Genomic DNA, 27,922 nt, shown 5'->3' with positions numbered 1-27,922 from the left:
TGTTTGTGTTTTTTTTGCTCCATTCTTTTTTTTGCTTTAAGTTGTTTAAAAATTGTGTACTTTTACTTGAGTACATTTTAAGTGATGTAACTGTATGTTTACTCCGCTATTTTCCCTCCGTTTGTGGTCGTTACATGCTTGTTTTAATTTTATCCTTCAACATGATTGGCTGGGGAGAGAGTAGGGCTGGGGAGGACTTGTTACTCCTGTCAAATCAAATCGTGAATAGAAACCTTTAACCACAGCAGTAGATGGCGCCAACTGCTGTTCATCACACCACGGTTGCTCTGGAAGCGCATCCTTCAAGCAGCAATTCAGTCAATATATCAGCATTTAATTCTACCTTTAATTTGAGGAAACATGTTAAGAATTTTTTTTTGGGATTTCTGCTTAAAAGATGACCTGTACAACTACAGGGCCTGAAATTTCAAGTCAAATCAAGTTCAACAAAGAGCTCTGCAAAGAGATGTGCATTTGTGGTGGTGTTTTTTTTTTTGTGGTAAAATACTTCTATATTTAATGCCACTTTTTCATTACAAGTTATATTATCAGCATAACAATTGGAGTAAATGTATCTGTGTAAAAGGTAGAGGTAAAATTCCCCCTTTTAGAACAATGTGCATTTATGTATATGTAACTCATTCGGATGAATAAATTAAGCATTACAAATTACACCACTTTCTGGGGCAAGAACGTAAACTCGGCACTGCTGTTATCTGATTTTTATTCAATATAAAATACATCTGAAAGCACTAACACTGTATTTGTGATTTAATATGAAATTATAAAAATATTCTATGGAATTATGTAATTGCGCATTTAAGTCGAATAATGACATGCATGCATAATAACAGCCAAATCATATTAAAGAGACATAACATATCAGTTAGAGAGATTCATCTGAAAGAAAATATTTTAATTATACAGGTCAATTAATATTTTTAGATACCAATATCTTATTTCAAGCGATTTTCTAATGACAATTAAAAATGTAAGTAAAAAAATAAATATGTATTCTTTAATAAAGCATTACTTTAGTGGATTTTAGATTTCCCCGAAATCCCAGTTAACCCCTGGTTATCACTGATATAATTGGGCTGCTGGGATTTGTGCATTGTTAGCCTTGTAAAGTGTTAACTCACTATCTTTGCCTATTTCAGTGCATTAAGTGAGGTTAACTGTTTGATAATATTAGGGATTCTCATTTCTTTATCACAAAATGCTAAAACCGGTGCTATTTTGGAGAGAAATCTATCTTTCTTTTTTAGCCCGTTTTTGGTATGATACTGAACTCTCATATGAGTTTCTAAATGTTTTTGTATTCTTTGCACTGTTCTGAACATTTATATTTTATGTGTAACAATAGCTCACTCTGTTAAGACATGATTTTGAATCTATATTTTTCATACATTATAATTTAAAATGGTCAACAGTGTACTGAAAATAACTTTTTATCTTTTCATCTCTGTAATAGTCTCTACCTGTTGTTTTGGAAGTAGATACATTTTATCACTGATAAGTAATGTGAATTTTAAATAAGGTAATCGTTACTCTTCCTCAAGTAGACTTTTACTGTTTTACTTGTACATTTTTTGGAAAGTACTTTTTTTCACTTGTATGTTTCAGTTCTCTTTTCACCCCTGAACTCTTAAATGTATCTGCCTCTATTTTTAGTGCAATGGCCACATCTCAAAATGCAATGCATAGAGAGAGGAAAAGATATGTCGCTATTTCTGCTGGAAATTATAAGAAATTGGGTGTGATTAAAATATATATATAATTCCTGCTGAAAAATTAGGTTGGAAAATGTGGGAACCCTGTTAAGTTTTTGCATGCATGTGATCTCATTGTCAAAAACTAGTTTTATGCAATCAGATCTTAATGTCTAATGTTCTTTTAATCTTTCTGTAATTAGAGTGAAGCACAAATCTGATGTTCATGTTGCTATGGCGCCCCCAGTCATGGCAACTGTGGAGGCTCTTCCAAGTCATGGAGGTGAGCAGCAGAAGCTGTGCACTCCTGCTCAACATCATTCACAGGCCATTCCCACCCTTCTGGCTCCACCAGCTCCGACGCCACCTTCTCAGCCCACTGCCGTTCTCTCAGTCCTGCCCGCAGCCATGGCTGTCACTCCCCCAGTGTCTGCCTCCATGGCCAATGCAGTGGCTTCTCCCACCCAGCCAGCGGCCAGCAGCACTGCTGCCCTGAGCTCCACTCTTCCGGAGGTTAAAGTAAAACAGGAAATGGAGCCAATGGACACTTCACAAGCAGGTAGGTGTGCTTGTCAAAATAAGAGTCCACCTATCAGGGCTTGATGCTTGCTTTTTTCCCCAAGGAGGACATGCTCCTAATTTGAAAAATTTAGGAGCGCATAAAGAACTTAAGTGAAAAAGTATCAAATAACTTTGTTAACCACAAGGGATACAAGGCAGCATTTACAAGAAAAGTATTTGAATTCTTTGAATAAAAAAGTACGCTGGCTTTTAAAAATTCTGCTTCAAACTGTATTTATTTAATCATTTTGGAATTATGCATGTTCTAAACATTGAAATAAATCTTAGAGACAATTAATTTTTTTACTGAAATGCCAATAATAACAGGAAAAAAATATGTTCTGCATATTGTGGGACTTTTAATGATATACAAGGTTGAAAAACACTAGGACTCTTATTTTGAAAAATCTTTACTACTTCCAAAAACTTGGAAGATAAAATATGCACTCTTACAAGGTTCTAAAACATATTGCAATACAAACATCATGAAGTCATAATTTATCAACTGTAGATCATAAGCAGTCCATTGTCATAAATGCACTGTATTCACTGATGGCAAACTGCTTTTACACCGTGATCCTATAGAACGTGCAACATCACTGCGTTTTGACTTTGAAAAGTGCAGCACTCACATATTTAATTAAAATAATAGCCTGTCATAGCCGGAGTCTGGATATAAAACTTTTGTTAAACAATTTAACACTTTTAAGACCTTAAATTAAAAACAAAATATAAGACTTTAAGGAGCCGTGGAGACCTACGTTTTATTCGCACATGTACTCCTAAATTCGTTACAGTTTGCACGGATCTTTTTTCATTCGCAAATGCGAGTGAAATGCTTGCACTGTCAAGACCTGCCTATTCCTAAACAGTCATTTTACAATCACTACAAACAATTCTACATCCAATTCAAGTGATGTTTGGTCACATCGACTGTTTTACAATGGCTTCTAATAACATGCTAGTCCAATTAAATTTTAAAGATAAAATGTATAAAATGTATTTATACATTTTCTTGGTAACAGTGCCCTTAGTTCCTTCTTCGATGGGTCCGGCTCCATCCCTCTCCTCCCAGGCCTTATCTTCTCAACCTGGAGACCTCCTGCCTGGGGCCTCCCCGAGGAAGAAACCCCGCAAACAGCAGCATGTGATCTCCACTGAGGAGACGGAGATGATGGAGACCAACAGCACAGACGAAGAGAGAGCCAGCAGCCGACCTCCAGGAAACAGGCCTGAAAGGCATGAGTCTCCACCTAGAGAATATGTTGGTGAGCTTATATTTATATATAAACATACACACATCCTTGTATACACAAACCTACACAATATCTAGGTGGTGCAATGGTGCATTAGCAACTGAAGCTGATTCCTGTGGTGCATCTGCCCTTTTGGAAAGGTCAAGATGTGACCTTAAACTCATAAAAAATAATTGACAGATTCGGTCTGCACCATGCAACAGTCACTTGGAATACATTTTTTTTATATATATATATATAAAATGTTGGTTCATAAATTCAGAAACATCCAAATGATAAAACTACAGTTAATCCTTCTACTAAATAAAAAACAATGGCTTTCTGATTGATTAAAAAAATAACTAATTATTCACACCCATTTCTGAAATTAATTGTGATTTAATTGCACCTAATATTAAATAAGGTGTAAAGAGAATTTTTTTTCTCAGAATCGCCAAACTGATGTGGAAACAATATAAAGAACACACTCAAAAAAAGATTTTTTGAATGGGCAATGAGAATTTTACTTTAAATAAAGAATTATTTTAAATAAATCTGGCGATGCGAACGTAATATTTATTTCTGATCTACCTACTTTAGCACTATAAATGTCATAAATGTTATGTCACAATTTGATCTATACTGTCTTTTAAAAACAATAGTCAAATTGTTGGTGTAAAATTGATTGCACCTGGTGTTAACTAATGAAACCTTATTGTAAAGTGTTACTGCTTAAATGTTAAATAGCCGCACTGAAAGCGACGATGGATAATTCACCTCAGATCTTGAAAATGCATGAAAGGAAACGTTCAAACTGTGAACTCGGTATGAACGAACAAGTCTATTCTACGAAAAATACTTTTAGAATGTATACATTAGTTAGAATGTATTTTTACTAAAAATGTTAAAATGTTTATGAATTTAATTATTTACTAATCCATTACGCTGCGAGTGCAGTGCGCTTGCAGAGAGACTCCACTCTTCTGATTGGCTCCATTTTTGATATTGTCATGTCTTGTAGTCATGTCGTGTCTGGTGTCATGAATCTTATCACATCGCGTCAGGTTAGGATACTGTGTGATTCTTTGAAACTGAGAATATAAAACTTATTTGTGTGTGAAACTGAGAAACAGTATTTTAGTGTTTTTGCTAAGATCACCTGATAGTGTTTTTGGTCTCTCTTTGTTGCTTTATTTATTTCCCTTTTTCTTTAGTAGTGTAAATGTGTAATGCTCCCCAAATTGAGTGTACACTTGTTCAATTGTAACGTTGATTAATGTAGATGAGGACGGTGTTCGCTATGTGCCAGTCCGACCCAGACCTCCCCTCACTCTTCTACGGCATTACCGTAACCCGTGGAAGGCTGCCTATCACCACTTCCAGAGGTACAGTGACATCAAAGTCAAAGGTAGGTATCTTTCAAACATTCTGTCTGCTTTCTCAGTTTGGTCTTTGATTTATTTTGTTGTACAGTTGTTTTGTTGTTTCCTTGTGATAATGTTTATAGTATTGCATCAGGTCATGTAATGTGAGAAGTCATCTTGCTACTCTCTCCGCAGAGGAGAAGAAAGGAAGCCTTCAGGACATGGCCAATCAGAGAGGAGTAGCATGTCGTGCTCAGGGCTGGAAAGTGCACCTGTGTGCCGCACAGCTGCTACAACTGGTGGGTTCTGCAGCTGATGGTTTTACTTCCGCCAGTAGTCTACTTGTGTTATACATGAAAAATATTATTCTAACAGCCTGTTGTTGAGGCAGTTAATGTAACTTTTTAATGAATTCTTTTCTTGTTTGATGACAGTCTAACTTGGAGCATGACGTGTACAGCCGGCTGACCACCCTGCAGGAAGGGCTCATCCCAAAGAAGAGAGCGGGAGCTGATGATGAATTACACCGCATTAATGAGCTGATACAGGTTAGTGTCTCCACGTTCCTCACCATGAAAACTGCATTGAATGGGCACTAACTTGACTAACCAAAAACCACCTTAAAAGAGATGGTGACTAATGATAAAGCACCTAAAATGTACACTTCCTCTTGTACGGTCTTATCATTTTTAACCTGAAAACAAAATGCAACAGAACATAAGGGTCTATATATTTGTCTGGCACAATAATGTAATGTCTTTTAATTGTCTTTATTGATTGTCTTTTCATTGTCATAATTTCAGCATTTGAATTAACATCCCTAGAATGTGTATATGTATGTGTGTGTGTGCGCGCGTGTGTGTATATATGTGTATATATATGTGTGTGTATATATGTATGTATATGTGTGTGTGTGTGTGTATATATATATGAACAAACAATGTCATGTAACGTAATATTTACCTCAGAAAAAACATATCCAGTGACCATGAACTCGTTAGTCAGCTAGAAAAATTAATTCTAGAGAGGAGCATTTTGCTAAATGTATGCACCAAATCCATATAACATATTCAATATAATTTTTAATGTTCTTCAATATATAATGCATGTTTGAATAAATCTGGCAAGTTTGTATGACAGCCACCATTTAAATGTTTATTTTTCATATAATTTTATTATTATAAAAATAAATAAAAGTGTAATTTAAGTGTTTGTATACAAATCAGTTAATTTTTATCTTCAATATTATAGTAGACCAATGAAGCCTATAGGCTACAACTGACTCCCATAGTTTACAGCATTAGTTAAGAGATTTTGTTTTCCTTGAGAATTTGCCATGTATTGTAGCCTACCTGATATCCCAAATAATCAATATTGAATCGAATCGGAATCGAAATTCAGGATTCATTCATGAATAAAAAGTTAAAAAGAAAAGCATTTATTCAAAATATAAATATTTTCTAACAAAATAAAATTTTACTATGACTTTTTATCAATTTAATACAACCTTGCTGAATGAAAGTACTAATTTCTTTAAAAAAAAAAAATTACTGACCCCAAACTTTTGAACGTTTGTGTATATTGTTTCTATATATTTTTTCTATTGTAAATAAATGCTGTTTTTTTTTCTTCCTTTTTTAACTTCTTATTTATCAAAGAATCCTGTAAAAATTATACCAGGTTATAAAAATATTAAGCAGCACAACTGTTTTCAACATTGATAATACATCCGCATATTAGAATTATTTCTGAAGGATCATGTGATGTGACACTGAAGACTGGAGTAATGGCTGATGAAAATTCAGATACCAATACATGTGAAAAGTGACCCCAAACCGTAGCACACCATATTGTAAATACATTCATGACCTTTTGACCTGACTCTGTCCAGGGTAACATGCAGCGCTGCAAGCTTGTGATGGATCAGGTGACTGAAGCTCGCGACACCATGATGAAAGTATTGGATCATAAGGACAGAGTCCTCAAGCTGCTCAACAAGAACGGAACTCCCAAGAAGAGCTCCAAGTTAAAGCGCAAGGAGCGGGCATAGAAGCCACTCCACGCTCTTAATCTTCCTCCTTCAGCATAGTTGAACTCAAGAATGCTCTTCAAAAGCTGGATATGTCATGGTTTATCAGGATGCTGTGTACAATCATCTACTTTCTTTTACAGTCTCAAAGAGAGAAAGAGAGACGTTTGTAAACCATCAAACTGTTTTTACAGGAACTGCTGCTTACTGTGGACCGTCAGACTGTCCATTGGGTATAAGGCAGCCTGGTCAACCAATGCTTTTTGTTTTTCCCCTAAAGACATTTCCTTTCATTTTAAAAGAAATATTATGTTGTACTATTTTTTTGTTGTTGTTGTTGTAGAGGCTAAGCTTTTGCGCTAGTGATCAGAAGATCAGGTTTGCTAGATGTAACTCCTGTATTTAGTTTGATTCACACCAAACTGCACATATACACGCACTCGCAATAGTGTGTGAACTTTCCATGTTTGGTGCCTTGTAGTGTGTGTGTGTGTGTGTGTGTGTGTGTGTGTGTGTGTGTGTGTGTGTGTGTGTGTGTGTGTGTGTGTGTGTGTGTGTGTGTGTGTGTGTGTGTGTGTGTGTTAAACACTCTCAGATTAGTCAACAAATTAAGCTCACAATGAAAATGCGGTTAGTCTTGTACTAACCAGATAATGATACCTTTCTAATTTGTTTTTCATCACTGCAAACATTCAAGCGCTATAGTGACTGATGATAGTACAAAGCAGTGAAATGTGTACTTGAAAGAATCAGTATAATTATGTGAATTTATATTATAAGAATGTGGATTGTTTTGTTTCAGTGTAAGAATATTGTTGTTAGTGGAAGTGATGTGGTTTTCACAGAGTCTTTTTTGTGATGTTTTTCAGACTGTAAGTGAATGTTGTTCTGCGTTTTAATAATATTATTTTTTTTCATTCTTTAATTTTTCTGTGTGTACTCTGTTATGTGCTACTGCAGTAAAACTGGATACATTTACAAAGCATCTTGTTTAACAAGTACATTTGGTACTGAATGCACCACACAAGAACTAACATTTTAAGTGAAAATGTGCATGAGACTGTTATATTTTGAATATAATCACATGCGCTGTAGTCTGCATTATTAGGGATCTTTTTTATTTTTCTTCAGCGCAACCAATGAAAGATCAGATCAGCAGGAAAATTGGCCTGTTGTTTCTACTGTACTCCGCAAACTAGAACAGTTTCCACAATGTTCAAATACATGTTTCTAATAGTGTGTAGAAGGTCGTAAAATGTGAACCATTTTCATCATTCGAAATTAGCAAGAGTTTATGAATTACACTAAGCAAATACAGGGATATTACAGACATATATCTGCAGACAACTGTTAGCTAGCTACTTTTTTTTACTTTTTAGCTTTGTTAGAGAATGGTAATGCTAACATTAGTTTTCCAAAAAAGCACATGAGATTTGTGCGTCTAAAAGTACGGCTCAAGAGCTTAACAAAATGACAGATTCATTTAATGTGTAGCAAATAAAAGGAAATTACCTTTATGTGAAATCTGAATATAAATACCTATATATACTCTCGCAATGTGGGAATGCCTACTTATATATATATATATATATATATATATATATATATATATATATATATATATATATACATATTTATGTATATGTGTGTGTGTGTGTTTATATATATATATATACACACACATAGGTCCTTCTCAAAAAATTAGCATATTGTGATAAAGTTCATTATTTTCCATAATGTAATGATAAAAATTAAACTTTCATATATTTTAGATTCATTGCACACCAACTGAAATATTTCAGGTCTTTTATTGTTTTAATACTGATGATTTTGGCATACAGCTCATGAAAACCCCAAATTCCTATCTCAAAAAATAGCATATTTCATCCGACCAATAAAATAAGTGTTTTTAATACAAAAAAGTCAACCTTCAAATAATTATGTTCAGTTATGCACTCAATAGTCAATACTTGGTCGGGAATCCTTTTGCAGAAATGACTGCTTCAATGTGGCGTGGCATGGAGGCAATCAGCCTGTGGCACTGCTGAGGTGTTATGGAGGCCCAGGATGCTTCGATAGCGGCCTTAAGCTCATCCAGAGTGTTGGCTCTTGCGTCTCTCAACTTTCTCTTCACAATATCCCACAGATTCTCTATGGGGTTCAGGTCAGGAGAGTTGGCAAGCGAATTGAGCACAGTAATACCATGGTCAGTAAACCATTTACCAGTGGTTTTGGCACTGTGAGCAGGTGCCAGGTCGTGCTGAAAAATTAAATCTTCATCTTCATAAAACTTTTCAGCAGATGGAAGCATGAAGTGCTCCAAAATCTCCTGATAGCTAGCTGCATTGACCCTGCCCTTGATAAAACACAGTGCACTAACACCAGCAGCTGACATGGCACCCCAGACCATCACTGACTGTGGGTACTTGACACTGGACTTCAGGCATTTTGGCATTTCCTTCTCCCCAGTCTTCCTCCAGACTCTGGCACCTTGATTTCCGAATGACATGCAAGATTCGCTTTCATCCGAAAAAAGTACTTTGGACCACTGAGCAGGCGCTTCTGCCGCTGTTTCTGGTTCAAAAGTGGCTTGACCTGGGGAATGCGGCACCTGTAGCCCATTTCCTGCACACGCCTGTGCACGGTGGCTCTTGATGTTTCTACTCCAGACTCAGTCCACTGCTTCCGCAGGTCCCCCAAGGTCTGGAATCGGTCCTTCTCCACAATCTTCCTCAGGGTCCGTTCACCTCTTCTCGTTGTGCAGCGTTTTTTGCCACACTTTTTCCTTCCCACAGACTTCCCACTGAGGTGCCTTGATACAGCACTCTGGGAACAGCCTATTTGTTCAGAAATTTCTTTCTGTGTCTTACCCTCTTGCTTGAGGGTGTCAATGATGGCCTTCTGGACAGCAGTCAGGTCGCCAGTCTTACCCATGATTGCGGTTTTGAGTAATGAAACAGGCTGGGAGTTTTTAAAAGCCTCAGGAATCTTTTGCAGGTGTTTAGAGTTAATTAGTTGATTCAGATGATTAGGTTAATAGCTCGTTTAGAGACCCTTTTCATGATATGCTAATTTTTTGAGACAGGAATTTTGGGTTTTCATGAGCTGTATGCCAAAATCACCAGTATTAAAACAATAAAAGACCTGAAATATTTCAGTTGGTGTGCAATGAATCTAAAATATATGAAAGTTTAATTTTTATCATTACATTATGGAAAATAATGAACTTAATCACAATATGCTAATTTTTTGAGAAGGACCTGTATATATATACATATTTTTTATTATTATTAAAGTAGGCGTTCCTGCATTTTGATAGTCCAACAGTTTTATCTTATCTTGATTCTTCCCAGTTTATGGTCAAAATGTTTCTCTTTTGTTTTGTTTTTATTTACATTTTATACAAGGATAGTCATTTTATTACCTATATAAGGATTTACATGCTTTATTCTCTTAGCCCTCTAGTGCTTTTCATGTGGCGATCAATTTTTTTATATATATATTTCAATTAAATGAATGTACTGTATTTTAGTTCGATAATGTTTTTTATTTAATATTTTGTATTTTTAGGGGATTTTGTGGTACTAAATTATATTTATGCTGTAGTTATAATCCATTTATTCCCTTTTTGAGTATAGACCTGAAAATGAAATTTCCCAATTAAAATGTCATAAATCTTGAATCCTTTAGTCTTTAATCTTGAATCTCTTTTCAAAGACGACACGTTGCAAATGATTGCTGAAGTGAAAAAAGTAAACAAAAAAAGTTACAGAATTTTACCTTTATTGTTACAAAAGTATTTTCAAGTTTTATATGAAATGTATATTTTCAAAAACTCGAAGAAAATCAAAGCCATAATTCTGAACAAGTTGATCTTTCAGTAAGATTTTGTTTGGGTGCAGTACCAAAAGTTTCCACTAGATGAAATTAATCTCCCAATCATTTCCAGAGCGGTTCCAATTGACCGCGAGGAGTAGGCCTACAAGTGTGACTATATTTTTTCAGGACCATTAACCATTTCGAATCATGTCCATGATTTTTGTGTGTGTTACATAGCAAGTGCAAAAACCTTTAACAAGTTTCGTACCATTCCGTAAAATTCTCAGTCAAAAATGACCGAAGAGCACCAGAGTGTTAACTCTGTTGAGCGAACCGGTCACACTTTATATTAGCTGTTTTTAGCTACTATGTACTTGCATGAAAATAAAAGCATGTTAGGTACAATATAGTTATTGTGTTCGTATTGCAAAACACCTGCTGCTATTGAGATGAGATACAGATTATGGACAGGTTTAGTGGTATGGTTAGGTTTAAGGGTGGGGTAAGGTGTAACTGCTTTATTTACACGCAGGTATTATTTAAAAATATAAGTAGGCTACGATGTAAAAACATATATTCAATAAGTGTGTTGTTTCAAATGATTCATTTAAATGTTAGTTCATAAAGACGTGGGACCAGAGGACCTGTTCTAAAAACTGCCTGTTTCCCGAAAACACACCACATGAACAATCACATTCAATTCTTGTAATGGAGTTAAGTATTGCTCGATAGAAATATGACTTTTCAGAATGGCTCCACCCTAAGTAACTATGACACTATGCTATTTACAACTTGATTGCCCTCTTATGATAAGAGCTCAGCTCTGCATATGCCGTCACATGGGTCCAAAGGTCCAGCACTTCACTCTTACAGAAAAAGCATTATGTAAAAAGTTACGGATGAATGACATTTTATTTACTTTCTTTTTTTATATCTTCATTTTGTTTAGCATTCTGTAGATTGATATTTACATCACTGGTGGGCACGTTCACATTGTCTTTCTGTTGAGTTTTGATAAGCTTTCATTGTACAAGACCCTTTAACTTGAAGCTTTGTTTTCTTATTATTGCTCTCATGTGTTTTGTGGTATTTATAATCTACTAATTACTTTTTTGTCATTTTTCAAGATTATGGAGGGCAGAGCTTCCTTGTATCTATCATTATGGATGCGTTAGTCAGGGAGCAAAGTCAAAGTATCATAAACCCCTGTTGTCTCCCAGCAGGCACCTGAGGACATTTCTTTCGAAACACTGACACTGGGGATCTATTCTGACTTCAAAGAAGAGGAACAGAAAATACTTCTCGATCAGGAGACCTCAAAAAATATCCACAGGTAAAAGTAGCTCGCATTGGATTTGTTATGGTTAATGTTTTAAAAGTGTTTATGGTTTTGTTTTGTTATAGATGGATAAGACTATTATATGATTCAGGGAATGTGTACGTGTATTTTAGACGCCATTTTGTCTTTCTTCATGAGCCCCTCTTATTAATTTAACCTGGAAATAAGTGATTATAACTTTCTGTTTGCTTTAATATTCAGGCTGGGGGACAGAAGGACTCGGTCATGGTGGTTTTAAGGAAGGTAAATTGTTGAATGTATTTGCTGAGACTTTTCCAAGCCTTCTTTCTATTCTATGTTAATTGTATGTGTTAATACAAATTAATAAACACAATTTTGTTCTGTAGATATACTTCTTGGCCTACAAAGTCAGTCACAGAGGATTTTTTATTTTATTTTTACATTAAAAGCAAAAAAAAAAATCATCTCTGTTAAACTCTATTTGGAATAATATGCCACAGGTTTATGTAATTTGATTCTACCCTTAATTTAATAGTTTTATAAAATATTTTACTGTGTACTGTACATATCTATAAATCGTGATAATCGATTTGACAGCACTAATTAATATGTGTATATATATATATATATATATATATATATATATTAGTGCTGTCAAATCGATTATCACGATTTATCGATTCTAAAGTAAAAGTTTGTGTTTATATAATATATGTGTGTATATGTATTATTATATTTATATATAGCACATTGGAGTAGCATATGCATAGCATACATATATGTATATATACCTGCTACTCCAAGGTGCTTTAAATTTATTATCATGTTCCATGTACAAATCCTGGAATGGAGTAATTTTAATTTTTAAAAATGTTGATCGACCACTTTAGGGAGATTATGTGTGGGTGGACTGCAGTGATGGGGTGCAAATCGGAGCTGAAGTCAGACTCTCGGGCTCTGGGCAACTTCAGCTCATCGACGATGAGGGAAAGGTAAGATCTGCAGCCAGTCTTTCTGCTGATGGTGAACAGCTGCTCTTGACTCTCTAGAAGTGTAGCTGATGTCTTCTTTGGCATGATTTCCAGGAGCACAAGATTAAGAAGGATAACTCTCTGAAGCCCATGCATCCCACATCGGTGAAAGGTGTGGATGATATGATACGGTTGGGTGACCTAAATGAGGCTGGACTGTTACGGAACCTTCTAGTGCGCTACAAAGAAGGATCCATCTATGTGAGTTCTTAAACACCACATCAGATAAATCATGTATTAAATGTTTGGGGTTTTTTTTATTAATAAATTATTAACATAAATATATTAATTAAATTGCTTTCAATTTCAAGATCCATCAACCCAAAATAGCCAGAATAGGGATTTAATTATTCACTTAATTTACCAACTTCAGTTTATTCACCTGCTGTTCTTTGCCCTTCCTGTTTAATAACAAGATTGTTTCCATAGTTCCAGGTTTGATGAGTGGATCATATTGTTATACAACATTGACATACCCATTATATAGTAAATCTGACCTACCAATACAGTTCAGAGCACTAAGCAATTACATACTGTTGATCATGTGTATTATTCTTCCAACTGCCAAAACTTTCATAGACTTTCATCACATGGACCTTTTATAATCTTAAAAAAATAAAAAAAAAATCTTTTTGTTTGTTTGATTTGACAGACATACACAGGGTCAATTCTGGTGGCAGTGAACCCTTACCAGCTGCTGCCAATCTACACTCCGGAGCAGGTGGAGCAGTACGCAGACCGGCGTTTGGGTGATCTCCCCCCGCACGTCTTCGCCATCGCAGACAGCTGCTTCTTCAACATGCGCCGGAACCGCAAAGACCAGTGCTGCATTATTAGGTCATTCAGGCATTCATACTTGGGTGAAACTGACATTTTGTAGTACAGTTTAAAACTTTTTGGTTTTACAGAAAAATCTGTCTCTATTTACGAATGTTGTTACAAACCCATCTGATCTTCTTTCATCTGTGGTACAAATGTTTTTTTTAAGGATATTCTGGCTACTCTTTTCCATATAAAAAAAGTATCTCTAAAAATGACAGAAAAAGCATTAATATAATATAATAAAAGTGGGTTACGTGCAAATAGTGATAGATAGTAGTATTTTCTTTGCACTTAATGTAAACACTTGTTAGATGCTATTTATACTTAAAAAAAGACAAATACTAATTGCACCTCAGTGTATTTGTAGTATATTCTAAAATAGAAAGCAATAATAACAACATATTCAGCGTGTATTATTATATTTATTAAAATCATAAATGGTTGCTGCTTTATTGGGACATTACTTGTCCCTAACCCTAAAGTCGCCCCCTTCGCTTACCCCTGACCCTATCCGTTAAACAGTTTATCCCGACTATTAAAAACTCCTTTGCCACTTTATTTACACTTTTTTGAGTATTTTTATAACTTTTCTTTAAAATGAATGTCTATCCAAGCTGATATGCAATGGGAAATGGAAAAAGATTGAGTTTGGAAAAAAAAAAACATGCAGATTTGAACTTGGGTCAAGTTACCAGCGGGATTTCTTTCATTCTGCGGTGGTCCACAATTTTCGTCATTAGGAGGGTCCGTGGACGTCTGCGCGTACTGTCCACGTGTCCAATTTTGTGCGAGTGACTTGAGCGCTTGAAAATAAAGTCCACTATATTTTCCGCACTTACAGCCAAAGCAATATACTTTGAAAGGCTTACGCACTCAACTGTGCAACGAAGCGGAATGCGGAAAATGAAGTATACCTGGGCCTTTAGTGTAAATATCCTCTGCCAACAAGGTATTTGCTCTTGGTGTAAATAGACTCTCCGTAAAAGTTGTCCATATGACTTGTGTGCTATATTCTTTTGTAGTCCATATCAAAGCATCTGTAGAGGTGAGAATTATCAGTGAATAATGACCTAAATTTCTCCCTCTTATTTACATTTGAACCAATTTTATGACACTTTTAAGGTGCTTTATATTGCATTTTTGAGCTTGACTGCCCCAGTCCCCAATAATTTCATTATATTGAAAAAAGTGTCCTGGATATTCTTAAAAGGTGTACCTCTTGAAGGGTTTGAAACTAAATAAGAACGAGTAAATTATGACACAGTATTCATTTTAGAGTAAGCTATTAAAATTCATTGCAAAATTATACTGTAAATGGCAGGTTTTATGTGCCAGCTGTGCAAACACCCAGAAAAAACAATAGGTTACTATCGTAACCCCGGTTCTCTGAAACATCGAGTGGAGAGATCCACCTATGGGAAGGGCATCCGTACCTGACCTCTGCAGAAGCATCCAATTGCACCAAGTCTGGCTAGACAGACAGAAGCGCGCAGCCAATGCCAGGTGAGGCCACACCCCCTCACCTAAGGGCATATAACATCTGGGCGCGCTGCTATTCCTCAGTAAGTATATTCGCTTCTCGTGCAGCAAGCGGGGCAAAGCTGGTGGATCTCTCCACTCGATGTTTCAGAGAACCGGGGTTACGATAGTAACCTATTGTTCTCTTTCATCATCTCGTGTTCGAGATCCACCTATGGGAGAGACATGGACAGCTCCCCGATTGCCCAATACACTCACAGTGAGGTTCTGAAAGCCAGAGAAAGACGGTCACCCCGGGGAGGCGGTGCCTGACACGTCCATTAATCATGAACCTGCAAAGGTGACGCCACACCGACTGCTGTGGACACGCAGGACATGAAGCATGCATGAGACACATACATGAAAGTACCCCCAACCCACCAAGGCACATAAACTAAACCCATAACGGGAAGTAAATGTTTGGTGGCAAGAATGAACATGACCAGCCGGGCCATTCACTCTTATTGGTTTCAACAGGGTACAGGGAAGAGCTAAGAAGACCCAACCCCTAAAACCGAATGTGCTACCGAGGTTCTGGTGACATCCAGCCGGTAGTAACGCACAAAGGTATGAGGAGAAGCCCAACTGGCAGCGGAGCAGATGTCCTGCAGTGACACTCCCCTAAACAAAGCCCAAGAGGCGGCTAAGCCCCTTGTGGAATGAGCTCTGATGCCCCTTGGGGGCTGCACTCCCTTTGCTTCATAAGCCATAGTTATAGCGCCCACAACCCAATGTGAGAGGCGTTGCTTCGATATGGGACTCCCTCTGTGCGGAGGGGCCCATGAAACAAAGAGCTGGTCGCTCTTCCGGAAAGCGCTGGTCCTGGTCATATAAGCCTGTAAAGCACGGACTGGACACAGAGCATTCAGCCTCTGATCCTCCAGAGAGGTAAAAGGTGGAGGGTGAAAAGCGGACAGCTCCAACACCTCCGAAGTGAACGCAGGGAAGCACTTCGGCATGAAGGCCGGGTTAGGCTTAAGGGAAACCTTATCTCCACTGAGGGAGAACTTAGTGCACGAGGGGTGAACCGAGAGTGCATGTAGCTCACTGACACGTTTGGCAGATGCCAAGGCCAAGAGCAAAGCTGTCTTGAAGGACAGCAGCTTAAGGGAAATACTCCCCAGGGGCTCAAAAGGATGTTGAGACAGTGCTTCCAGCACCATGGAGAGGTCCCATTCCGGAACAGTTCTCCTGATGACTGGCAACGAGCGGCGTGCACCCTTCATGAATCTGCGGATTAGAGGGTGCTGCCCGACAGTAGAGCCCTCAAAACCCACATGACAGGCTGAAATCGCAGCCAAATAGACCTTAATGGTGGAAAAAGACCTCCCTTTTTCCATGAGGTCCTGAAGGAAACACAAAATATCAGGAACTGAGCACTGATAAGATGTGAGACCGCGCCCATCGCACCACCCTTCGAACACGTGCCACTTACAGCCATATAAGGACCGTGTAGAGACGGCCCTGGCATTCTGAATAGTGGCGACCACACGCGGCGAAAGCCCAAGTGCGTTCAGGTTCGTCCTCTCACGGGCCAGGCCCAGAGAGCCACCCTGTCCGGGTGGGGGTGGTAAATCTCCCCGTTGGCTTGGGACAATAGATCCGTGCGAACGGGAAGGCGCCACGGCTCGGCGTATAACAGAGGAATTATCTCCGCCAGCCATGGTGCCTTGGGCCACCTGGGTGCTATCAGAATGAGAGACAGGCCCTGCTCTCTCACCCTGGCCAATGAGGGAATTATCAGGCACAGGGGAGGAAAAGCATACAGGAGCACTCTGGGCCATGGGTGGGCCAGTGCGTCTACCCCGAGGGGCGCGTCCATGTCCCTTAGAGAGAAGAACATAGGACAATGGTAGTTTTCGCGCGAGGCGAATAGATCTACGCTCGCCCGTCCGAATCTCATCCATAGCATTTCCACTATCTGAGGGTGAAGACGCCAATCTCCGTAGATTGGGTTTCCCCTTGATAGCAGATCCGCACCTCTGTTCAGAATGCCCGGAACGTGAGTTGCGCGTAACGACAGGAAAACCCGTCTGCTCCACACCAAAAGCTTGTAAGCTAGAGCGTGGAGTTTCGACGAGCGCATGCCGCCCTGACGGTTGATATAAGCCACAGCCGTGGTATTGTCGCACCGTACTAGAACGTGATGTCCCTGCAGGCGAGGCAGAAAATGATTCAGAGCTTTCCAAATGGTTAAAAGCTCTAAATAGTTTATGTGCGCTGAACGTAGTCTGTTTGGCCACAGACCGTTCACCGTTCTGCCCTCCTGGGTGGCACCCCAGCCTGTCAAGGACGCATCTGTCGTCACAACTTTCCGCATCGTAACCGCCCCCAGAGGGGTTCCCCGTGCGTAAAAGTTCTCGCTCTCCCAGTGGCGCAAGGTCGCCGAGCAGGCGCGTGTCACTGTTACCGAGCGGCAAAGGTCGCGAATCGGGCTGAAATGTAGTGACAAGACCCATTTCATGAACGCCCTCATCCTCAGAAGTCCCAATGGCACAACTTGGGTGGATGAAGCCATGAGACCCTGTAGCCTGAGACATGTGCGATATTGCACTTTCGCCCCTTCTCTGAACTGCGTCAGACAGTTCATCAGAGAGCGAACGCGCTCTTGAGAGAGGCGCGCTCGCATGGAGACCGAATTCAACTCCAAGCCCAAGAAAATGACATTCTGACTGGGCGTGAAATTGCTCTTGCTCACATTCACTTGAAACCCGAGCGATGTGATGTGCGCGAGCACACGGTCGGTGTCCTGCAACACCTTCTCCTTTGATTCGGCTATGATGAGCCAATCGTCTATATAAGTCAGGATTCTCAGACCTGATATTCTCAGAGGTGCTAAGCCCGCCTCCGCGCACAGACAGAAAGACCGGGGACTCAAACTGAGTCCAAACGGAAGAACTGTGAATTCGTAACATATGCCCTGGTAGGCGAAACGAAGAAACTTCCTGTGCGGAGGATAGATGCTTATGTGAAAGAAAGCATCTTTCAGATCGACTGATGTGAACCAGTCGTTCTGTTTTATGGCACGGGCGAGTGCGCCTTGTGTCAGCATTCTGAAATTGTATTTCCTCAAATGTTTGTTCAACACTCGAAGGTCCAAGATAGGGCGGAGAGAGCCGCCTTTTTTCGGGACCAGAAAATAACGGGAATAAAAACCCTGGTTCATCAGATTGGGAGGTACCACCTGAATCGCTCCCTTGTTTAAGAGAGATGAAATTTCCTCTTTCAGAATGTGAGAGGCGTTCTCTTCCGTGTGAGAAAAGAGAATGCCGTTGAAATGCGGGGGTTTTACTGCGAATTGCAATCTGTAACCCTGCATTACTGTACGCATCACCCACTCGGGAGCTGAAACGGTTCGCCAAGCCGCTTCGTGACTCGCGAGAGCTCCCGCTCGGGCCAGAGCGGAGCTGTGTGAGACCGACAGGTTTATTTGTGATGCAATGGCGCCATCTAGTGGGTACACTAGAGGCGACATGCAGGGGTTCGGAGGGATTTCCTCTCTCTGCAGTGAGATGAATTCTCTCTGCGGAGAGAGGTTTTCCCGCCGAAACGAATTCATTTGATTCGTATTTTTTTGTGTTTTGTGTGTTTTGTGTTGGGCAAACACTGGGGCCGAAGCCTTTATTGAGAGAGTGAGGGGAACAGAGTGTGGGCAGTGTGGTGTCACTGAGCTTAAACTTTCCCTTACAAAGGGCCCCCTGAACGTGGGGGGAAAACACACATCTCTCGAACACACGAGCTGGGCAGTCTCGTTTACACACGGAGAGCTGACCCATCCGCGGGACCCCCTGGGTTTTTTGGACGGGGGTCCTAGAAGAGGAGGGGAGTCCGAAGGGCTTGCGGCCCGTGAACATGGACTCGAAGCCCCCATCGGCTGAACATCAGGCAGGCCGCTTGCGTTTCGAGTCGGTGGGGTTGGAATTCGCAGGTCTCCCGGCCGCGGCCGCGGCGGGAGCGGGCTTACCCCAGTGCTTGTGTGTAGGTGCTGGGTTATGTTGCCGAGGGGGTGGTTTGTTGCGGGGCTTTTCTCTGCCCTGATGAAACTGTCGTCCCGTGGCCGGTGGGTTAGGCAAACGCACAGGGGGCGCCTGGCGTGGGACTGACTTCCTAGGAAGGCAAAGTTTGAAGGCCTCATCCTCCTTTTTCTTATCGTCACACCGTTGTTGCATCAGTGCGACGGCGGGGCCGAAGAGAGCCCGGCCGGGCTCCACCGGCGCGCCCGCGATGCGCCGTTTCTCACTGTCAGGGAGTCCCGACAGGTTCAGCCAGAGCGCGCGCTCTCCGACCACGGAAAGCGCCATGGAGCGCCCGCAAGCTTGGACGGCCTGCCGAGCGTTACGGAGGACGAGGTCGTTCACCGTTAGGATCTCCTTCCACAGGGTTTCAGAAGGATTTCCCTTTTCCAATTGTTGCCCTAACTCTTCAAGGATCTCCGCCTGGTAGGCGGAGAGGAGCGAAGAAACGTTAAGGGCCCTGACAGCCACGGCCGAGGACTTATAAGCTGCCTGGTGAACGGAGGCAGCAAAACGGTCCATCTTGTTGGGCAAGACCGGCTTGGGGGGAGCGAGCAGCCCGCCCTGAGCGGGGTTAAGGTGCCTGGCGATGGAAGGTTCGACGGTGGGAGGTTCGCCCATACCGTGCGCCGCCATGTCCTTAACCTCGAGTCCCGTGAGACCGTGTTTGAAGTCGAGCGGGTCGCTCCAATAATTTCTCATGTGCTTCGCGCACGCCGGGAGGATGGGGAAGAGTTGTTTCCTCGGGCCGGGAGGGGGTCCCAGCACTTTCCCATCATAAATATCCCTCTCCTGGTCGGTGGCGCTCTGCGGTGCCGGCCATTCGATGTTGAGACGAGCGGCCGCTCGCTCACACACTTCCAGGAGGATGGCTTGAGGCAGAACCGCGTGGGCCGTAGCCTGGGGAACACCAGAGGGCGGGATGGCCTCCTCGTCCTCTGAAACCCCAAGAATGGCCGCATCCTCCTCTTCGCCAGAACCGGGCAGGTCGTGGACGAGAGTGAGGTTGTCCCCGAAGATGTCCTCCTCGGGGAAGGCGGGATTGGGCTGGTCAGCCCAGACGAGAGACGTTGCGCCCCGGGAGGCCCCCGGTAGCGCGTCGTCATCACCGTGTCCCCCGTCCGAGTCAGAAGGGCTGAGCCCGGTGCACTGTGTCACTGCCACCTTAAGACGGCGTTTTAGCAGCTTCCTAGGCAGCAAGAGGCAGAAACTGCAATTCTCCGGGTTTTCAAGGGCTTCCCGAGCGTGCTTAAGACCCAAACAGACCACGCAAAGCTGATGAAGATCCTTAGCTGCGATGAGGGCACCACACGCGGCCGGGCAGGCCCGTGACATGCTATCCCCTGGAGAGGCTGCAGGCTTAGACAGTGACATACCAGCGAAGAAAACGGAGAAATCCGTGGCGGGCAGCCGTGAGGAGAAACGGTGAAAATAGCGAGAGCGTGGGCGGCTCCGAATGCAAAGCAGCAGTAGTTGAAAAATAAACAACTGTCACGTCCGGCGGAGGCTGATCTGGTCGATATGTCCTCCTGAAGACACGAGGTGAGCAGTGTAAAAATCCAACCGAGCTGTGAGATGCAGAGATCGCGAGAAGCGAATGTCAACTGAGGAATAGCAGCGCGCCCAGATGTTATATGCCCTTAGGTGAGGGGGTGTGGCCTCACCTGGCATTGGCTGCGCGCTTCTGTCTGTCTAGCCAGACTTGGTGCAATTGGATGCTTCTGCAGAGGTCAGGTACGGATGCCCTTCCCATAGGTGGATCTCGAACACGAGATGATGAAAGAGAACTGGGCTTGTATGTTGACATAGAATCGGACTGACTCCAACTGCTGTCTTGCATTCTGTTGTTTGATGTGTTCTGAGAGCATCTGTGTGTGTTGTGTTTGTCAGTGGGGAGTCTGGAGCAGGAAAAACAGAGAGTACCAAACTCATGCTGCAGTTTCTTGCGGCAGTGAGTGGGCAGCGCTCCTGGATTGAGCAGCAGATTCTAGAAGCAAACCCTATCTTAGAAGGTAAAGTTACTTATAGGATGCTCCTGCATCACTCAACTTATAGTTCCTCGGGTAAGCATTTCAGTGTTAACATTAATTCTTATTTTGTAGCCTTTGGTAATGCAAAGACCGTCCGCAATGACAACTCCAGTCGCTTTGGAAAATACGTTGACATCCACTTCACTAAAAGTGGAGCAATTGAGGGCGCCCGCATTGAACAGTACCTACTCGAGAAATCACGTGTTTGTCGGCAGGTAAACCACCCTAATAATTAGCCTGTGTAATCTGTTGAAATATTTCAGGGGAAGATAAAGCAGATGAAATGTAGAACTGCTTGTTTGTTCAATAAATAATAGTTTATCTTTGGCGCAGGCTCCACAAGAGAGAAACTACCACATTTTTTACTGCATGCTCATGGGAATGTCTCCTGACCAAAAGAAGATCCTGTCTTTGGGAAACGCTGCGGAATACAACTATCTCACCATGGTATTGCTCATAAATAAAGTCTATATCTTGAATTCTTCTCTCTTTTCATATGTATTTACATATATTTTTTCAAAGTCATTCTGGAGCGAGAAGAATGATGTGACATTAAAGTTCACCCCAAAAAATGAGAATTCTGTCATCAGAATTTCTTCTTTAGAACACAATAGATGATTATTTTTAATGAAAATGAATGTAGTTTGAACCCTCAATGCTCTTTTGTGTTCCTCGGAAGAAATAAAGTCATACAGGTTTGGAACGAAATGAGGATGAATTAATAAAACCATTTTAATTTTTGGATCAACTATCCCTTTAAGTATCATTACATTAAACATGATTATATTGGATTAGGGTCAGTGCACTACGTGTGAAGGACGGGATGATATTAAAGAGTTCGCAAGCTTCCGTTCAGCAATGAAGATCCTGACGTTCACAGAGAATGACTCATGGGAAATTAACAAGCTTCTGGCTGCCATCCTACACTTGGGGAATGTTGACTTTGAAGGTAAGGAGTAATAAAGAGCCAATGTAAGAGGAAATACTGATATTGATATTTATTTGCATTTTCAATTTTCAAGACACCATTATGAACAACATGGAGGGCTGTGATATTCGTACCTCTGCACATTTCAAAATGGCTGCACAGTTATTGGAGGTAATTGGAGACCAATTTTGAAACCAATTTCGTCTGAGTAGCACACTCAAGCCCATAGATCTGTTTTTTTTTTTTTTTTTTTTTTTTTCAGGTGGCCACAGATGCCCTGGAGGTGAGCTTGACACGACGCTCTTTGATGACCAACAGGGAGAGTGTGACTAAACCTCTGACTTTAACACAAGCAATGGATGGCAGAGACGCCTTTGTAAAGGTTGTGCATGTACTGAATATACTGGGAAAAAATAAAAATAGGCCAAGCCAAAAATGGCAAAATATTTAGTGGTATTTTAATGATCTTAAGCATTTTATTCACAAATGACTGGTCAGGAAATTAGCAAGAATTGCACAAATACTGTTAATGGCTTCAAACAGTTCATGAGTAATTGAAAAATGTCTCCCAGTTCATTTTCATTTAATGTTCACTATAGGGTTCAAATCTGGACTCTGACCAGGCCAAAACATGAGCCTGATGGACTTGTCCTCAAGCCACTTCTTGGTTGTCTTTGCAATTTGGGCAGGAGCATTGTCCCTTTTTTTATAACTGTTTTGCAATATTCTCCTGTACTCCAAAGCATTAAATGACTTTTCACTGTGAAGTAGCTCAACCAATACCAGTAGCTAAAAAGGCTCCCCACACAATGACACCTCTTCCTCCATGCTTCACTGTGGTAGAGATGCATTTATTATTATATTGACTCATGGGAAAGACATTTGAAGACATTGCTCTGGAGCTACACCATGCAACTTGTATTTCATTGTGATTCATTTCCACATATCACTTCCCATATTCTGCCAACAACTTATTTCTGTTTTTCTGAGACAGCAATAGCTTTTTGAGATGTGAATTTGCTTAAATTTGGCTAATTTCCTGACCATTAATTTGTGGTTAAGACAATTAAAAGCTTAGTGTTTAGCCAATTTGGGCTTGATGTCAGATCTAATATACTCCAATATAGAGCTGTCATCTTCTATCTGTGTGCAGGCCATCTATGGAAGATTGTTTGTGTGGATTGTGTCGAAAATCAACAGTGCCATTTTCAAACCACCCCCTGATGACCCCAAACACCTCCGACTTTCTATTGGTTTGTTGGACATTTTCGGCTTCGAAAACTTCAAAAACAACAGGTTTGTAATATAAATATGTTGTAATGTAAATACATGAGGTCTCATGTTATTACAAAACCTTATGGCTTTCTGTCTTCTCTGGAACACAAAAGATGATTTTTTGAAGAATATCCTGGCTGCTCTTTCCCTTTTAATTAAAATTAATGTAGACCAAAACATAAATCTATAAAAAAGTATATATACATTTTTTTAAGCTGTGCACACAACTTGTGTGCTATAGGCCAAGTCTTCTGAAACCATGTGATAGTTGTGTGATGAATAGACTGAAATTGTTGATTACTGAGAACTCCTAATAACTTTGACCCCATTTTGTCACATTAGTTTTGAAATGTCAGTGACAATTGAAGCAATGACGTTTAATGCTATTGACGCTCGACCAGAGCCACCGTAATTTATTTTAGGGCTCTTTCGAAAGGCAAGTTTCAATAAATAATGTAGCACGAGTCCACTTTTATATTCATTGTCACTACATGGTAAAGAGAGACCAGGATATTCTTCAGAAATTCCTCTTTTGAGTTCCATTGAAAAAAGAAAGGAAGTCTTACAGGGTTTGGAACAACATGAGGGTGAGTAAATGATCACTCATTTTTTCATTTTAATGTAAACTATCTTGATTCTGTCTGTGATTCCTACAGCTTTGAACAGCTCTGCATCAATTTTGCCAACGAGCAGCTTCAGCAGTTCTTTGTGAAACACATCTTCAAGCTTGAACAACAGGAATATGCTCGTGAAGACATAGTCTGGAAGAACATTGAATTTAACGACAACCAGTACACGCTTGATGTGCTTGCCATAAAGTCTCTCAACATTTTCGCTCTTATTGATGAAGAAAGTCACTTCCCTAAGGTTATAAAATATTTTTGCTTTTATTTACAACATAGGCTTTCCTTTGATTTTTTTTTTTTTGATCATGCTATGTGTGATCGATGTGTATTTATTGTTATCTCAAAACCACATCTGTAATCACAATCTGTAGTTATACACAAAGTGTAGTAATTATATTACAGTTATATGTACAGTTATGTATAGTTATAATTTTTTCCAGGGCACTGATGCCACCATGCTCAACAAGATGAATCAAGTTCATGGGAAGGGTGATATCTACATGTCCCCAAAAAATAATCACGACACACAGTTTGGAATCCGCCATTTTGCTGGAGTTGTCTACTATGACACCAAAGGTAATACAGGCTATCAAACTTCCTCACAAAGTACTTTCCCATTAGTGTCTTTGGCTTTAAAAGGATCTAAAAATGGAAAATGTTTTATGAAATTTACTGTGAATATAGGTTTCCTTGAGAAGAACAGAGATGCTTTGAGTAGTGATGTCATCCAGTTGATGCAAACATCATCCAATAAGCTCCTAAAACAGATATTCCACAGTGAGCTCAGCACCACAGAGGCGAAAACTACCACCAACCACACTATCGTCACCCCAAAAAACTCACTGCGGGTAAGTTAACACCAGCTAAAGGCTATTAGGGTATACATATCCGCTGTACACTATCAGTAACAGTATATAGACAAAAGTTTGTGACACCCCAAAAACACCTAGGCTATATGTAATCGTTGAGCATTTTACTTCAGTCATGGGCGAGAGACAGCTGGACCTCCTTAACAGCTTCCACTCTTCTACAATGATAAAAGGTGATTAAATGATTTTCATGTGCCTTCCCTCTTGTTTGCAATAATTTTAGCAAACAACAGACACAAAGAAGCGAGTGCCTACATTAACTGGTCAATTTCGGCAGTCGCTAGACTCTTTAATGAAGACTCTAACTGGGTGTCAGCCGTTCTTCATTCGCTGTATTAAACCCAATGACTACAAGAGGCCTATGGTAGGTTGTTCATCCATTTCTCCATCCTCCCTCAGTGTACATGAACTGACTTTTCTCTCAATGACCTACATTTCCATGATTTTTTCAGCTCTTTGACAGGGAACTGTGTATCCGTCAACTTCGTTACTCTGGGATGATGGAGACTATCCGCATCAGGAAGGCCGGCTTTCCCATCCGCCACACATTTGATGAGTTTCTGGAGCGCTACCGTGTGCTGCTCAGGTCCAGTGTTTGTGACCCCAAAACAGTGAGAGATTCTTTAAACTATGTAGATTATGTTGATTTTGTTTTGTATGACTTTATTCAGTGTTGCAGTTGTTTCTGTAACATATATTGGCACAGTTTTTGAAGGTTTTGTAAGTGATTTTAGCCATTTTGCTAAATTTAACATAGTTTGCCTCTGAATTAGACTGGCCACATGAGTGGCCACCATTCATCCACCAAACCCTGCCCCCACAGAGAGATGTCAGCCAACCTGCTGTCAGTATTTTTGCCTTAAAAGGTTCACCCAAAAATGAAAATTCTGTCTTTAATTACTCACCCTAAGACGTTCCAAAACCTGTAAGGAATTAATGACAGAATGTTCATTTTTGGGTGAACTATCCCTTTAATTTCAGTTAAATAAATAAATAAATATTGGGCATGGCCCATCCTTTTTTAGCCAATCAGAGAATGCCTTTTACATGCTGGCATTAACTGACATCAGAATGCTGACAGTTTTTTGGATGGTAGGATTTTGTGGATGAAGGGATGTGGGCAGTCTAATTCCATAGCTAAGTGTAGCTCAAGAAAATTGATCTTGATTCAACAATTTTTAGATGGGAATTTTAGATGCATTTTAGATTAACAAAACAAAAAGTATTTATTTTTTATTTTTTTGCGTTTATAGCACATTGAATGTTAACTAAATAATATTAACTGTAATATTAAAGGAGAGTGCCAAGAAATGCTCTGAAAGCATCTGTGAGAACGTTCTGACTGAAGATGACTGGAAGATCGGCAAGACTAAAGTGTTTCTGAAGGTACTGAGGTGAATTTTACAAGAAAAGCATTTCTAAAATAGATAAATTCTAACACGGTGCTTATTTTGCATCAGGATTTCCATGATACTGTTTTGGAACTGGCACGAGATAAGGCTCTGAATGAAAAGGCACTTCTTATTCAGAAAGTCCTGAGAGGTTACAAATACAGGTAAAAGATTGAGGATAATCTCCTATGTCTGTTGAGATTTTTTTTTTTAACGCTGGTTTGCCACTCGCCATTTTACTTTCTTGCAGGAAAGCGTTCCTGAGAAAGAGAGGAGCAACTTTGACCATACAGAAAACCTGGCGTGGACACAAAGTCAGAAAAGTTTACAGAGTGGTGAGTTGTCCTTTAACAGCAGATTGACATGATGATAGTCATTGCCTGTACATGTTTGTAGAGTTTCACTTGTCTTTGTGTAGGTCCAGTTGGGTTTTGCCCGTCTGCGGGCTCAAGTGCGCTCTCGCCAGATGGCCTGGCAGTATAAACAGAAGCGACAGGCAACTCTTCTGCTTCAGACTCAGACTCGTGGATATCTGGCGAGGAGGGAGTGGAAGCGAAAGAGAGAGGCGGTGATCCTCCTGCAGGCTTATGCCAGAGGAACTCTAGCCAGAAAAGCTGTCAAGAAGAAGAAGAGAAATGTAAGAAACCATGTTTAGATCACAGATTGCTTAAAATCTCAAGCTACATGTCATCATCTACCCCTTTCCCTGTTGTTTGCAGGCTTTCCTCACACTTCAGGAACGTAGGGCAGAAGAACTTGCCGCTCTAGAAAGACAGAGGAGGCTTGAAGAAGTTCTCCAGCAGAAAAGAGAAAGAGAGGCAGCTGAATCCAAGTTTGAATCCATCACTGACCAGGAAATGGTGGATGATATCTTTGGCTTCTTGCCTAGCACGGTTGGCGGACAGGAGGGCCAGGCGCCTGCGGGCTTTGAGGTGAGAGATCAAACTTCTCAAAGAAGCATGATGTTAACACTATAATACTGTAACTTCTATAAGGCTTCTAAATTATCAACATGATCAATGCTTTGCTGAAATACCTGTTGTAAACCTTCTAAATGCCTTCTGTCATCTGATTTTGACTACTTTTTTAGCAAGTAAAATACCTTTTAGCCTACTATAATTCTAAAAATATAAAGTAAAAATAAGAATAACTTTTATATTGTTAGTAATATTTGAAGTTGTACTCTTACTGGACTGAAGTAACTTTGATTTGAACATCATTACATCACTGTTTAGAGAAAAATAATTATAAAATGTGAGTATCAAATATGATACGTCAGGCTTTTGAGGAATGTTTATTTGTATGTCTCTCAATCATCATTGTATCGCATTACATTATATGTTTTGCTTTGAGTTTTGATTATAAATCTGAACATTTAAATATAATCTTACTAAGACAT

General features: G+C 40.3%; 2 protein-coding genes across 4 annotated transcripts in view; both read left to right on the top strand.

Annotated features, from left to right (window-relative positions):
* sap130a (Sin3A-associated protein a) overlaps positions 1 to 7,886 on the top strand; it is a 32,136-nt gene extending 24,250 nt beyond the window's left edge. For both annotated transcript variants that reach the window (XM_077198789.1, XM_077198788.1), the window contains 6 exons: positions 1,916 to 2,271; positions 3,299 to 3,541; positions 4,791 to 4,916; positions 5,068 to 5,171; positions 5,307 to 5,420; positions 6,764 to 7,886. In XM_077198789.1, the coding sequence (XP_077054904.1) occupies positions 1,916 to 2,271; positions 3,299 to 3,541; positions 4,791 to 4,916; positions 5,068 to 5,171; positions 5,307 to 5,420; positions 6,764 to 6,922 (1,102 nt within the window). In that variant the 3' untranslated portion in view covers positions 6,923 to 7,886. The remainder of the gene's footprint in view (positions 1 to 1,915; positions 2,272 to 3,298; positions 3,542 to 4,790; positions 4,917 to 5,067; positions 5,172 to 5,306; positions 5,421 to 6,763) is intronic.
* Positions 7,887 to 11,925: 4,039 nt separating this feature from the next.
* myo7ba (myosin VIIBa) overlaps positions 11,926 to 27,922 on the top strand; it is a 32,303-nt gene continuing 16,306 nt past the window's right edge. For both annotated transcript variants that reach the window (XM_077198786.1, XM_077198787.1), the window contains exons 1-22: positions 11,926 to 12,053; positions 12,261 to 12,302; positions 12,911 to 13,012; positions 13,106 to 13,252; positions 13,704 to 13,888; positions 21,295 to 21,416; positions 21,507 to 21,649; positions 21,768 to 21,881; positions 22,230 to 22,383; positions 22,457 to 22,533; positions 22,625 to 22,744; positions 23,516 to 23,658; positions 24,294 to 24,504; positions 24,704 to 24,839; positions 24,948 to 25,111; positions 25,356 to 25,496; positions 25,585 to 25,743; positions 26,429 to 26,518; positions 26,593 to 26,687; positions 26,774 to 26,858; positions 26,942 to 27,160; positions 27,243 to 27,455. In XM_077198786.1, coding sequence (XP_077054901.1) covers positions 12,285 to 12,302; positions 12,911 to 13,012; positions 13,106 to 13,252; positions 13,704 to 13,888; positions 21,295 to 21,416; positions 21,507 to 21,649; positions 21,768 to 21,881; positions 22,230 to 22,383; positions 22,457 to 22,533; positions 22,625 to 22,744; positions 23,516 to 23,658; positions 24,294 to 24,504; positions 24,704 to 24,839; positions 24,948 to 25,111; positions 25,356 to 25,496; positions 25,585 to 25,743; positions 26,429 to 26,518; positions 26,593 to 26,687; positions 26,774 to 26,858; positions 26,942 to 27,160; positions 27,243 to 27,455 — 2,838 coding nt within the window. In that variant the 5' untranslated portion in view covers positions 11,926 to 12,053; positions 12,261 to 12,284. The remainder of the gene's footprint in view (positions 12,054 to 12,260; positions 12,303 to 12,910; positions 13,013 to 13,105; positions 13,253 to 13,703; positions 13,889 to 21,294; positions 21,417 to 21,506; positions 21,650 to 21,767; positions 21,882 to 22,229; positions 22,384 to 22,456; positions 22,534 to 22,624; positions 22,745 to 23,515; positions 23,659 to 24,293; positions 24,505 to 24,703; positions 24,840 to 24,947; positions 25,112 to 25,355; positions 25,497 to 25,584; positions 25,744 to 26,428; positions 26,519 to 26,592; positions 26,688 to 26,773; positions 26,859 to 26,941; positions 27,161 to 27,242; positions 27,456 to 27,922) is intronic.

The sequence above is a fragment of the Siphateles boraxobius genome, unplaced genomic scaffold, assembly GCF_051911475.1.
Source record: "Siphateles boraxobius isolate OS27281-9 unplaced genomic scaffold, OSU_SipBor_1 41, whole genome shotgun sequence".
NCBI classification, from domain to species: Eukaryota; Metazoa; Chordata; class Actinopteri; order Cypriniformes; family Leuciscidae; genus Siphateles; species Siphateles boraxobius.
This window is presented reverse-complemented; position numbering and strand designations above follow the sequence as displayed.